The sequence below is a fragment of the Ostrea edulis genome, chromosome 10 (genome assembly GCF_947568905.1).
Source record: "Ostrea edulis chromosome 10, xbOstEdul1.1, whole genome shotgun sequence".
NCBI classification, from domain to species: Eukaryota; Metazoa; Mollusca; class Bivalvia; order Ostreida; family Ostreidae; genus Ostrea; species Ostrea edulis.
The window spans coordinates 32,064,408-32,078,856 of record NC_079173.1 but is presented as its reverse complement, the minus strand read 5'-3'; the positions used below and the strand labels follow the sequence as shown (position 1 = coordinate 32,078,856).

General features: G+C 35.1%; 1 protein-coding gene across 1 annotated transcript in view; it reads right to left on the bottom strand.

The window, feature by feature from the left end:
* The window catches only part of LOC125665360 (WD repeat-containing protein 75-like), a 34,641-nt gene extending 20,824 nt beyond the window's left edge, over window positions 1-13,817 (bottom strand). Inside the window, exons 1-8 of the mRNA XM_056150979.1 lie at window positions 13,680-13,817; window positions 9,187-9,316; window positions 8,598-8,663; window positions 8,393-8,516; window positions 7,420-7,514; window positions 5,261-5,331; window positions 3,545-3,649; window positions 843-931 (exon numbers count right to left, since the gene is read on the bottom strand). Of these exons, the coding sequence (XP_056006954.1) occupies window positions 843-931; window positions 3,545-3,649; window positions 5,261-5,331; window positions 7,420-7,514; window positions 8,393-8,516; window positions 8,598-8,663; window positions 9,187-9,316; window positions 13,680-13,762 (763 nt within the window). The 5' untranslated portion in view covers window positions 13,763-13,817. The remainder of the gene's footprint in view (window positions 1-842; window positions 932-3,544; window positions 3,650-5,260; window positions 5,332-7,419; window positions 7,515-8,392; window positions 8,517-8,597; window positions 8,664-9,186; window positions 9,317-13,679) is intronic.
* Between the last annotated feature and the right edge of the window lie 632 nt (window positions 13,818-14,449).

Genomic DNA, 14,449 nt, shown 5'->3' with positions numbered 1-14,449 from the left:
TATACCTGAGCTACTCATACATGAAACGGCACATCGTTTATGACTGTTTTAAACTCTGAAAACAATTATTGATAAATATTTTGCATTACAGCAACAATCTCTGGAGCTTTGTCCAGCTGATATATTGTCAGAGTTCACTGCAAAATATTCTGCAAATCAATTCATTTGCGTTACTATGAAAGGTGAAGATCACGAACAGTGATTTACGTTACTCTACTGCCAAATTGTACATAGTTACTCGAGTGTAAATAGAAGTGCAAACTTGTTTTTGAAAAATGGTATGCAGCACAGGTGTGTGATCAGCTGAGCAAGTCTTCCGAAATTGACGAGGTGAAGGTCAATCTATCTCTCACCCGGATGAAGCCACTTGGAGCGAAATGGCTGACAAAGCTCTAAGACTACATTGAACAAAACCCAAAAATCGTCAGAGATGGATTTTGAGAAGCAGGAATATCATCCATATAGAGATTTGCAACGGTAACTCAGAAATCATGTAAATCGTTTCATCGAATGAATTCATTGCATTAAAAATCAACAGTTATGTACATGCAAATGCTGGATTTTTTCCCAATTCCTTCATAAGTTTTAAGTAATCATGAATTATATTTTTGCTATGACTTTGAAATAGTGAAGATTTGATTTGTGTGTAAATTTAATATGCTGTTTTAGGATTTAAAGAAAAAAACATGATGCGGAAAACACCTGATTGAAATGAACAGGCAAATAATTTTCATCCATGTTTTAAAAGGAAGTCAGTCAGCCATTAGACAATGTAGAGTACCTCCTTAAACAAGCGATATATCTTCTTTTTTTTATTTGGACATTATAATTTTGTGTCTTACCTTCGTCAGTGAATTGTAGATCTAACACGGACAGAGCATGCCAGCTGTAGACCGATTTCACAACTTCATTCTTCGTCAAGAAATTCCACCTTTTTCAAAAGATGTAGAGAGAGCTCCATTAACCGAGTGTCATGTGATTTTAGACTGAGTGAACAGTAACCATTTATTTCAACAGCAACCATTCAACTGTAGCCATTCAACAACAACCATTCAACAACAACCATTCAACAACAACCATTCAACAACAACCATTCAATTGTAACCATTCAACAACAACCATTCAATTGTAGCCATTTCAACAGCAACCATTCAACAACAACCATTCAACTGTAGCCATTCAACAGCAACCATTCAACAACAACCATTCAATTGTAGCCATTTCAACAGCAACCATTCAACTGTAACCATTTCAACAGCAACCATTCAACTGTAGCCATTCAACAACAACCATTCAACTGTAGCCATTCAACAACAACCATTCAACTGTAGATATTTCAACTGTAGCCATTTCAATTATAACAATTTTCGAAATTAACCGGTGGTCTGAAGACTAAGACCAGTAATATCGGCCTGGCTTTTTAAAATATCAAAACCACAGGTCCGTCGGGTTTGTGCTTCTAAATTTTGAGAAAGTTCAGCAGCACACTTTCAGTGACATGATCTGTGGTTTGAAATGATCTGTTGTCAGACCATCACTAAAATCAAGAATTCAAAAGAGACGGAAAAAAAAAAAATGTAAAATTTCAAAATAGAAATATAAACAGAAAAGAGATAGACAATTCCTCCCCCAATGTTAACTGGGAGACCATGACTAAATTACAAGAATCAGACCTTATTCAATTGACACCCCCCTCTCTAATTTTTGTAGACAGCTATATCCTGTATCATCTCCTCCAAATGTGTATTCATCTTTCATTGAACATAAGAAGAACAAAAGAAAATTATATACTCTTTGACCATTTTGCCTCCCCCTTCCCCCAGGAACCAGTGCCCCTGCACCGGGGGTAATGAAATATTCAATTTAAGTAGACAGCAACAATGCACTTACAGTTTATTGCTGCAAACCTACAATGCACTTACAGTTTATTGCTGCAAACTTACAATGCACAGTAAATGAGAGAAGACTTTCTAGAAGAGAAAACATACTATAATATGGCCAAGTTAACACACGATTTAGCCATTGTAGGTAGAGATCTTCATGGACAACATATTTCCATGCATTTAGTTTTTCTCACATCTGAGAATAAAAAAGATTTTCTAAGATTTAATATATCATATGGCCATATCCGCTCCACCTTACAACAAAAAACCCTGACCAAGAGGCAATGAATCTCACAATTTTGGTAAAGGTCTTAAAATCATGCATTTGGTTTTTCTCCCACAAGTGTGAGAGTAAAAAAGATTTATGAAAATCTGACATTTTTTTTTTTTTTTTTTTTACAGTTTTGGTCCCACCCATGAGACCCTAGGTGAGCAAAGATATAAAATTTCACAATTTACATTCCTCTTATCCTAAAGAAGCTTTACAGCAAAAATGGTAATAATTGGCCTCATAGTTTTTAAGAAAAAGTTGTTGACGGACGACGCATGACAGCGGACGAACACCAATGACAATCATAGGTTACCATAGTCACTCAGGTGAACTAAAGATGGAAACAAATTTAATACAATTTGATTGGAATGTTATTATAAACCCACTTTAAAAAGGGCATAAAAACATGTACTATCATTTTTGTAAGCTTGCCAAGAGCACTTGAGAGTTTTCAAAAAATAAATATATAAATGTATGAAATATCCATATTTTAGGTTTCAATATTGGATGTGTCTGGTTAGAATTGCAGCAGAACTTGAAATACCAGCATGTGACATGCCTCAAAAGATCTTAAATTTACAAGTGCTACTTGTACATCAGAGGAATTCAGAGAAAATATACACAGATCTCATCCAACTTAAAATATAAAAGCCCTAAATTAAATTAGATAGTTCAAGAGATCTTTAAAAAAAACATTTCACATATATATCAACACATGAAACTTTGATCCTCTATTGTGGCCCCACCCCTATCCTTGGGGGGGGGGGGGGGGGGGGGGGGCATGATTTTAACAAACTTGAATCTGGACTATGCTTTCAAGAAAATTTCAACTTTTCTGGCCCAGTAGTTCTTGAGAAGATCTTAAAAGACTGTCCCTATTTATTTGCATTTAAAACTTTTGATCCCCTATTGTGGCCCCATCTTACCCTTGATGTGACATGATTTTAAGAAACTTGAATTCGCACTACGTTAGGAAGCTTTCCAGTAAATTTTAACTTGCCTGGTCCAGTGGTTCTTGAGAAGAAGATTTTTAAATGGTCCCATCCCATTTTTGCATTTTCACAATTATCTCCTCTTTAAATGAGGCATAACCTTTCATTTGAACAAACTTGAATCTCCTTCACCTAGGGATGCTCTGTGCAAAGTTTGGTTAAAATTGGCCAATTGGTTCTGGAGAAGAAGTCGAAAATGTGACAAAAAATTTACAGACATACAGACGGACGACGGGTGATCAGAAAAGCTCAAGGTTTCTCATTTCCCCTTGCACACTTTCTAACACAACCACAAACGCATCTGCTGCTCCAGCAACCAATAATAACGGAGATTTTTATATTTCTTCGTTTTCACTTTTTTAGACATTTTCTATTTTCACAGATTTCCACAAACTTACCAGTGAATAATCTTGCCATTTTGACACCCAGTCACAAAGCAATCTTCAGTCGGATGACAAGTCACACATGTTATAGCTTTATCAAAATCATCACTCAAACTGTGCCTGAAGAATAAAACAATTCATTTATAAAATAATCTTGCCATTTTGACACCCAGTCACAAAGCAATCTTCAGTCGGATGACAAGTCACACATGTTATAGCTTTATCAAAATCATCACTCAAACTGTGTCTGAAGAATAAAACAATTCATTTATAAAATAATCTTGTAGGTTCTAAATGTACTAGTTTTTTATAGAGTATTAATGAGTCATGGAAATTCAGTTCTTGTGATACATACATGCATGCACACACACAATACATACATGTATATACATGTACCAGATATAATCATAACATTTCAAAATTCTTATACATTGATTGAATGTATATTGTTTTTAAAATGTCCTTCTTAAGAATCTATCACTCATATAGAGACGTCACCATTGCTGGTGAAGGGCTGCAAAATTTAGGCCTATGCTCGACGCTTACGGCCTTTGAGCAGGGAGGGATCATTATCGTGCAACACCTGCTGTGACACGGGACCTCCGTTTTTGCAATCTCATCCCAAGGAAATAATTGTCCCATTTAGTTGCCTTGTAAGAAAAGCAAGGGGGCACTGAGGACCTATTCTAACTTTGATCCCCATTGAAATATACATGTATATTCTTACAATTTCAAGCATTTGTTAAATTTCTTCCCACATACAGCACAGTATCATAATTGAGTCAACTTACTTTGCACTACATAATATTTCATTGAAAACATTTTGATATAAATATTTTGTTTAAAAAATCATTTTGAAGTCAATTTTGCTCTCATTATGATGAAATGAAATTTAAATTATATCAAAAAATATCTGGACATAAATTCTTTTAAGAATTTTTTAAAGTTTTGACCAACAATTGCAAAGATTGACAATTGAAATGCAGACATCAATTTTTATCATCTATTCCTGTGTGGACCTGGGGTGGGATATTCTTAGTTATATATGTATGGTGTTAACAAAAGAAATATTAGCATTTTTTACTATAATATACAAAATAGAAGTCTTTATTTCACAAGAAAAACAATTTGCTTTTGGGTACAAGCAGTACTTATTTCAGTCGGGCTTGGATGGCTTTAATAGTATCCTGTTTAAATGGTCAGGTTTCCTTCAGCTATACGCATTCTTTTCGGCTACAGATCTCAAAAGGTACAGATACATTGAAATATTTGCTAAAAATATTGTGTAATTTTGCTTGGTAAATTTTGATATCACACCATCGTTTACTTATGCATAGATTACAAAACGTTTTAAATAAGTCATTTCAAGTAATAAATAAACATGAATGACAGTGGAAGATGTACTTATATATATTTTGCAGATGATGCACATGTTTTACTGTGATTGCATAATTACCGGCATAATCTAGTGTTATCGCAGTCTATCATTATATACTTCATTTAAATCGATATCGGACACATTAACATCAGACCGGCGAGAGTCAGGCATCGTGACAGTACCCAACATCAGACCGGCGAGAGTTAGGCATCGTGACAGTACCCCCAACATCAGACCGGCAAGAGTTAGGCATCATGACAATACCCAACATCAATTTATTTTGTGCCGATTTATTTTTTTCCCCCACTTTTGTGTAATAGTGTTAGAAACAAAACTGTCCTACTAGAACTTACCTAAAAATTTCACACTTCCTGCAGTCATAAATGAAGACTTTTTTCTTCTTTGCTGCCACCAAGTACCTTCCCTAAAATAGTTTCAGTAATTCAGTAATACTGCATGCAGTCAGACTTTTAAAACCATGTACTGTTATAAACACATGAACTTATTTCATCTAAGGATAAAGATTCATTTTATACCCATCAATATTATTGTTTATGATACTGTTGATTTCACAGAGAGGATCCGATTTTCCGGATCATCACACTGTGGTTTTCTGATTCCGTACCAGTATTCTATGAAACTCAATCTGATTAGAACCAGATCCTCGATCCGCTCCTCTTTCTTCATCTTTTTTTTTTTCTTATAGCGACAAGATGAAGAAAGAGGAGCGGATCGAGGATCTGATTTTAATCAGATTGCTATGAAACTGATGATGTCACAATACATAAATGCAAACGTTTTTTGTGAAAAATATTGATTGCATCACAAACAAAACTGTGTATTTCAAGGTATGTCTGTGTTTTGGATAATTCAGATTACATTCATTATCTTACAAATATGGATTTAAAAATACATAAGGGTGTATATAATAAATTTATCATTACTACAGTAACTTGATCTATAGAGTTGGATCACGTCTCGTTGACAGGCACGAATCATCAGATCAAACGAGGCACGAAGCGTTGAATATGATCTGATGATCCACGCCTGTCAACTCAACGTGATCGGACTCTTCAGAAGTTACTGTAGTAATAATATACATGTAATGTGTATTGCACATAAAGATCTATCAAATGGATGATCTGATAGCAAACTCAATCTAATGTAAGACAGTTATCCAAAATTACATTGTATCAAATAAGACTGTAATCCAAAATTACATTGTATCGATAAGACTGTATTAATCCGAAATTACATTGTATCGATAAGACTGTATTAATCCAAAATTACATTGTATCGATAAGACTGTAATCCAAAATTACATTGTATCGATAAGACTGTAATCCAAACTTACATTGTATCGATAAGACTGTAATCCAAACTTACATTGTATCGATAAGACTGTAATCCAAACTTACATTTTATTATATATCCATCAACGTATCGCTCTTTGATACTGTGGATTTCACAGCGTGTGATCCGGTTTTCCGGATCACCACACTGGTTTTCTGATTCCGTATCAGTATCCTCTGAAACTGATGCCATCACAATGCAACAATGCAACGTTATTTATGGAAAATATTGACCGTGTCACAAAACAAAACTGCGTGCACAAAACATAATTTTATGGTATGTCTGTGGATTACATTTATTATCGTATAAATGTGGATTTAAAATGCAGAAGGGGGTATATAATAAATTTATCATTACTACAGTAACTTGATCCGAAGAGTTGGATCACGTCGAGTTGACAGAAGCGAATCATCAGATCAAACTCGACACTTCGCGTCTCATGTGATCTGATGAACCGCGCCTGTCAACTCGACGTGATCCAACTCTTCGGATCAAGTTACTGTACTAATAATATATATGTATCAATAAGACCGTAATCCAAACTTACATTGTATCAATAAGACTGTAATCCAAAATTACATTGTGTCGAATAAGACTAATCCAAACTTACATTGTCTCGATAATTACAACTAGAACTGACAGATGATTGGCCACATTTAGATTGTATCCATAGTTACAACTAGAACTGGCAGATGATACGCCACATTTAGATTGTATCCATAGTTACAACTAGAACTGACAGATGTTAGACCACATTTAGGTATTCACTTTACCTTGGGACCAAATAATGAGGCCAGCATGATTTATGTTCAGGTTTACAAGTTCAAAAAACAATGAAGATCTATAGCAGAAAATAAAAGTTATAAAAGTTTGTTTATTCACTGAAATTCTTTGAGAAACTTCTGTAATTCTACTAGTACTCTGGATAATGTATTTTGTACGCACTGAGACATAACTTGTTTTTCAATGTTTTAAATTTTTTCTTATTCATATCAGAAATTGATTCACAGACCCAGTCCTCTCTAAAATCAGAAGAAAAATAAAAAAACAAAAATTTAGATAGAAGAGTTCCTAAAATCTTTCTTTTTTTTAAATTTGGCCTCACTGATCTAGCATGTACTTATATTTGCCATTTGGAAAATGTTCAAATCACACTTACCTTGGCACCAACACCAACAAGCTTTCGGTTTACAATCGTTTTAAGCCTCATGTCCAAAGACCCTGATTTGGGGTCAAACTCACAAACATCATAATCTGAAAATAATTTCAAAATAGGAGTGAAAGTTTCTTTTCCAATTTTAATATGAGGACAAAGTTTTTCCATAAAAAAGAGTTATTTCCCTTCACAACATTCTCCTACGTATCATCATAATGATGAAATGCACGTTTCCTTGATATGCAAGCCGAAAAACAGCAATGTGTGTTGCTGCTTTGAATTGAGACAACCACTCATCAAATATGCCACGAATTGTTGAATATACTCTGGTAATTACAATGATTGATGACAATAATATCTAGGCATATATATGCAGATTACCTGTGGATGACGGGTATGCGTTTATGGCTTCATAGAAACATGACAATCTTAAAGACACACAGGGGCATTTTTTATTCTGAAGTTTGAGAAAGCATGAGAATTTGTTAATTGTGTGGAGAGCATGAGATGGACTCGAAAACCGTGAGACTCGCATGTAAAGCATGAGACTAGTATGAGTGTGGGATAGGGGAATTCCACCGAGGGGACAAGATTCGCAGTCTAGAATGAGGCTTTGCCGAGTCCTAGACAGTGAATCTTGTTCCAGAGGTGGAATTTCCCTATCCCACATGAGTAAATAATGAATTATTTTTAATGGAATGTAAAATGTGAGAAAAATAATCCTTCATTATTTACTCATGTGGAATAGGGAAATCCCACCTCTGGAAGAAGATTCGCTGTCTAGAATTCGGCAAAGCCTCATTCTAGACTGCGAATCTTGTCCCCTCGGTGGAATTTGCCTATCCAACACTTGTACTAATGAAGGATTCTATTAATCTCACATGACTGTCTCACACAGGTAAAGTTGATCTCACGGGTGATAATGTGAGGAACCACATGGTACTGATGATGTATGATTATCCAATGTGTTACTTACAATGTTTAATATTCTTGTCTCGTATGTCTATTCCTTTAGGATTGCGATGAACCATAACAAATAAGTTTGTCTCATCTTTTGCAAACCCAACAAGGCCGTGCAGTGGAGCATGGAGGGAGTATCTCTGGAAGAACAGATTACATCAGTAGGATTTTAATCAGGTTAGCAGATGTAATTGTAAACACCTTTGTAAAAATTTACATACTTTTAACTGGACTCCATCAACATAGTCCCAAAGTAAAATTGTCTCGTCTATGGAACTGGAAAAAAGCTGTAAATGAAATTTTACAAAACCATTAACTCTGTCATGAACAGTCAAAATTCCAGATCAGCACAATAATGTGTAGTTTTATTTAACTAAATTGAAGGATGTGCTAAGACAACAATTTATCTGTGTATTGTTCATAATGCAATGTTGTGACTGTGATGTACGGATGTCACTGACTGAAGGACTGAAACGAAAAACACATCCCCACAGTTCAGTGTCCCTTAACCACTGACTGAAAAGAGAAAGGGTGTACAAATTTTACTTTACAGTTCACCAACACACCCACGTCATACTACATTGAAAGCAGGTGTACAAATTCACTTTGCATAATTAGCGCTTTTGGAAGTGTTTATTTTACATAGAATCCTAATCAATTGCGTTTTCAATTAAAATCAGTTTGAAGTTTATTTATATCTTATAGTTATTAAAGAGTGTTTAGGGATTGGTCATTTTCTGTTAATTGCAAGTGTTCTGAATAACGACCTGTAAATAACAGATAAACATGTTGACTGTGTTGAATACAGACCTGCAGTTTATTCTTTGGACTGACAATGACACCGGTCACTTCATCATGATGGCCGGTTAGATAATGCATGCATTCTCCACTGTTGACATTGAACACTTTGATGTTTTTCCCAGATATCACAAACAGACATCTGAAATTAAGACACAAGATATTGGAGACATCTGAAATTAACTCACAAGATATCACAGACATCTGAAATTAACACACGAGATATCACCGACAGACATCTGAAATCAACACACAAAATCGATGATGCCGTAAGACATATCATTTAAGTATCCAGTATGAACAGGTTGGGAACACTTCCCCTATAGCAAGATCCTCGCTAAAACGTGATTATCCCTCTCTAGCGAGAGTAAATATATCCCGTACAACCGAGAAAAACATCTATGGAGTACATCTCTTCGTGTTTCATGTGAAAAGAAGAAAAAGTGCTCATCTCTTCATGTTTCACGTGGAAAGAAGAAGTGCTAAAATGTCTGATACTTCTGCAAATATATTAATCAAAACAAAAACACTCACGATGTGTATTGGATTTCAGATTACTTCCCTCTTACGCAGCAACTTTGATATGCAATTTCTTGACTATGTTGTCAATACTTATCATTTCCATTAGTGGAACTCTTCAAATTAAAGGCGCGTAAAGTCGTGCTACCGGGACAACATACGTAAACATTACTTAGGCATACGTAATATAAATTATGGTATCGAATACATATTATAACCGACTGCAAACCACGACACTGATTAAAATTCTAAAGGCAAATTTAGGAATTGATTATTCTTACAAGAAAACAGACAAACTTATTAAACTATGTGAAGGATCTGCCAAATCTAACCGATATAAAGCATCAATCGCAAGAAGAACTGTGAAGGGAAAAACCAAAATGCACATCCGACACAATAACTTTTCTTGTAATTAATGGGATTCATATGTTATTAGAATTATTCTGTCAGACTATGAAGACATTCCATTTTATCATACAATTTGGACAGGTTCATATGGGCATGGACTTTGTAATCGTTCATGTACCACCCCCCCCCCCCCCCCTCCTCTCTCTCTCTCTCATTTTCCAATATTTTAGAATAAGTTATATATTTGCCAAATTGCATTTTTTAAGACGTTTATAACACTAATTAACACAACAAATGCGTTTCCAAACTGCATCTAAGCTATTTTGAAAATGACAAAATATTGATTGACTTAGGACAGAGAACATCGTTGTTTGGAATTTTTAAATTAGGTGTAGTAGAGTTTAAAAAACACGTAACATCCTTGATAAACTAGTGTTAGAATATTTAAAAAATGCAGTTTGACCAATGGTTATTTTATTTAAAGATACACAATGTACTTTAACTTAAAAAAAAGGGGGGGGGGGAGGTAGTTGCTATGAACGTTTCGTTTATGTCCCAGTAATCTCGCACTTGCTCGCGAGACTTGTGCATTTTCTTACCAATGACGCACAAGAGTCATCAAGGCGCGATAACTCTAATGAGCTGGTAATGAGAAGTATTTCATAGAAACAATTTTCATCATGTTGAGTGTGTGTCACACTAGCTGCAATAATGTAGCCCTATCCAATTTTTTTTTTTCCTGACGTTTTTGGGATAGGGCTACAATTCCATAGGATCTTGGTAATGGTGCAAAATAATTTTATGAATAACCGATAATAAGCTCCTTGTTTTAGTCCCAGTTGTTGTTTACACCAAAAGGAGTACGAACTTTGTGCTCGGGCATGTCTAATAAAGGTGTTTTTCATTAAATATCATGTACAGAATGCAAAATTTTTCGTCTGCTCCGCCATGCTTGTTATCGCGAGATCTCGTAGGTGGATCTACTGAAAAACCTAAACATTGACAATCAGCGCAAAAATGTAGTTACTCAAGCCATTTCGACAAACAAAGGAAAACCATATGGTTGAAGAAAGAATTTATACTCTGCTGTTCGGTTTTGAACTTGATATTAAGGTATTCCCTGTTTAATGAAAGGATAATGAACAATTTTGAAGGATTTAGATCAACATAAAAGTTTATTGTTAAATAATGATGAAAGTGAAGCAGATGAAATTCACACGACTGGTAAATGATTAGAAACTGACCTTTTTGCACTTAAGACTTTTTGGAAGAGTTGTCTGCCCTTTGTAAAAATACGAAAAATCTAATTTTCTAAAACTGTGTGTAGTAAATGATTAATTTTATTTCATATTTTCATAAAAAGAAAGTGTATGTAACTTTCTACCAAGAGATTAGTATGAAAATATAATTTGTTTTTAAAATATTGTAATAAAACATGCTTTTCCCATATACTTCAATGTTAAATTCTAGTTGAAATAAATCAAGCAGTAAACAAAATTTCATCAAAATGCCTATGGTGGATTATTTTTTTTATTTGATGAACCCTTCTGAAAACGATACCATGATTACAAATATTCCACCATCCATTTATTAGATATGAGATATGGTCATTATACATTGAATACTTTAAATTCAAACTTTTTCAGTACCGACGAAATAGCTTTTTCCTCCGTACTCGTCCATTGATGTAAATACTACCTTATATGGCATATGCAAATAAGTTGACAATCGGAAATTGAAACTTCAGTACATCAAACATGGCGCACAAATATGAATCGAGAAATTGGAATTTATCGAAATAGTTGAAAAAGGTAGAATAGGGCCTCACAAATCGTAAGTTGCAGTTTGTAAATTATATATTGACTAAGAAACATAGAATATCATTCTATCTACGTAAAGAAAGTCAGCAAATGTTTAGACTGATCGAAAATATTGCGCAGGGCTTGAAGCTAACTTTTTATGTCACTAGCCCAGCCGGACTGATGGGGTATAATTTCAACCAGTCCGCAGAAAAATTTACCAGTCCAACAGTTTTCCAGAATAATCAAACATGTTTCGTTAATGTTATTAAAATGAAATTTAACTCAATATGCCTTAGACAAGTGCAGTGATCGCGAAATGTTGAAATGTTTTACAGGACATTCGGTCTGGTAAACACAGGAACATTACCGGACCGAATCACATTTTACCAGACCGAAAAAAGTAGTATTATTTTTATATTAAAACATGAAAGACTGAGCCTCCTGGTCATTGGATTTTCGTTTTAAAGGTTTACCATGGACTGCATTACTGTTCCATTTTAATTGGAACATGTTGCCGTTTTTGTATGGGTTTTTTTTATAAATGGAACTGGAAGTCGAAACGTAGCAGCTATTTTTTTTCTCTACCCACTGGTACCGGTACCCATTCAATTGGGGAAAATAGCGTCAAAATCGAACAAATTGGAAATTTTCTACCAATGTATAGGCAAATGATTTCAGCTAAAAGAAAAGAAAAAATACAACAAAACAAGAAGTATTCATCTCTTTACAAACTTCTTTACGGTAATATTTGTTGTTGTGAAACATAAGGAATCATCGTACAAAACACACTGCCATGATCTGTACTTTCGATTTAATACCGGAAGGGAACATTTTAGTTAACTCGTACAATGTTTCAGACTAAGAAAATTACGATTTCAGCGGTCTATTTTTCGGCAAGTGAATTGGGAAAAATCAACGGTTTTTGGCATTGGAAAAGGTACCGTTTATCGGTACCAGTTATATAAGGGGGGACAATGCTGCGTAGTTTTCGAAACCGTTGCTGGAAAGTCACCGGACATTCGGACCGAAAATATAATGAAGTTTACCGGACCGAGAGTCAAATTACCGGACATGTCCGTCGGTCCGACGACATTTCGCTTTCACTGCAAGTGGGATTTATATTTATGATTCAGATTTGTCTGATATCTACAAATCAAAGCATGCCAAATGTCTGTATAAAATTCCATAAGCATATTTTCCAAAATGATGCTTTAGAAAATTAACCAGTCCCATCGGACTGACTAAAACAAATGTATGTCAGTCCGCTAGACTTTTAACCAGTCACAGACTGACGGGCATATGTTAATTTCGAGCCCTGTTGCTGGAGTGATTCACTCCCGCATTTGCACCATTACGGAGATCCTAAGGAGCTGTAGCCCTCTCCCCTCCAAAAAAAAATCGGAGAGGGCTACATTATTGCAGCCTAGTGTTGCATTTATTCAGCGTTGCACGGGATTTGCCATTATTTTCAATAAAGAGGCCAAGAACACCTATTTATGGTCATGTTTAGTCTCTCGCTATAGGAGAAGTGTTCCCAACCTGGTGAATACAGAAAATGTAAACCACAGGAGTCGGCAATTTTATCAATAAAATAGAAATATATGAGAAATGGGCATGAATACTATCAATGGGCATGACTACTATCACTGAGCTTCGCGAGTACGCTCGCGAAGCTCAGTGATAGTAGTCATGCCCATTTCTCATATATTTCTATTTTATTGATAAAATTGCCGACTCCTGTGATGTAAACAAATATTATGACTTACAGATGATTGTTTCCAATTTCCTTGCCCCGTGTAATCCCTGTTATGTTTAATGTAACTATATAACACTTACCTCGAGTCTAATGAAAACGTGGGTTTATGTTTTATAATGCTAGAACCCGAAACATTCGCCACTATGAAATTATCTTCGCCCATGCTTCGAGTTTGTGTAGGCTGCCATTACCTGACATGCGCACAAGCTTCCGTAAATTGTAAAATCCCAACAGCGACTCAGCATTATCCGCATTTTTCTCCAGTCTAGCATGCGCACAAATAAAAACTGATGATAATATATGTATATTGAAAATATTGGTTTCGAAAATCCACATTATTGTCGATAGATCTAGACCTATCAGTATTTTTAAACGTCAATTTCTAGGTATACATGCAGCTTAATCAAAGACCAGGGGCGGATCCAAGAATATTGCGATTGGGGGGGGGGGGGGGGTCATTTTATGAAGTTGGGGGTCGGGCGAAGCCCTGGTGGGGGCACAGGGCGCTAAGCCCCCGGAAGCTCCTGGGTTTTACAGATTTTATATAGGGCTTGAAATATGTCTCCTATGTAATAATTTTTCCTATTTTCTGTCAATTACATGTAAAATAATAAGATGAAATTAATAAAATGACGCTTTTAAGGGTTTTGGGGGGAATAAGGTAAGTTCTCCCAATAGAAGTAATTTAATATCTCAAAAGATTTTGTCATTTCTGCCATTGTACTGTAGACATATAATTCCCTGTTAAACCTTAGGAATTTTCAAAATTGTGTTTACTGCTCGATTTATTTCACCTAGAATTCAACATTGAAGTCAATGGGAAGATCATGTTTTATTACAATATTTAAAA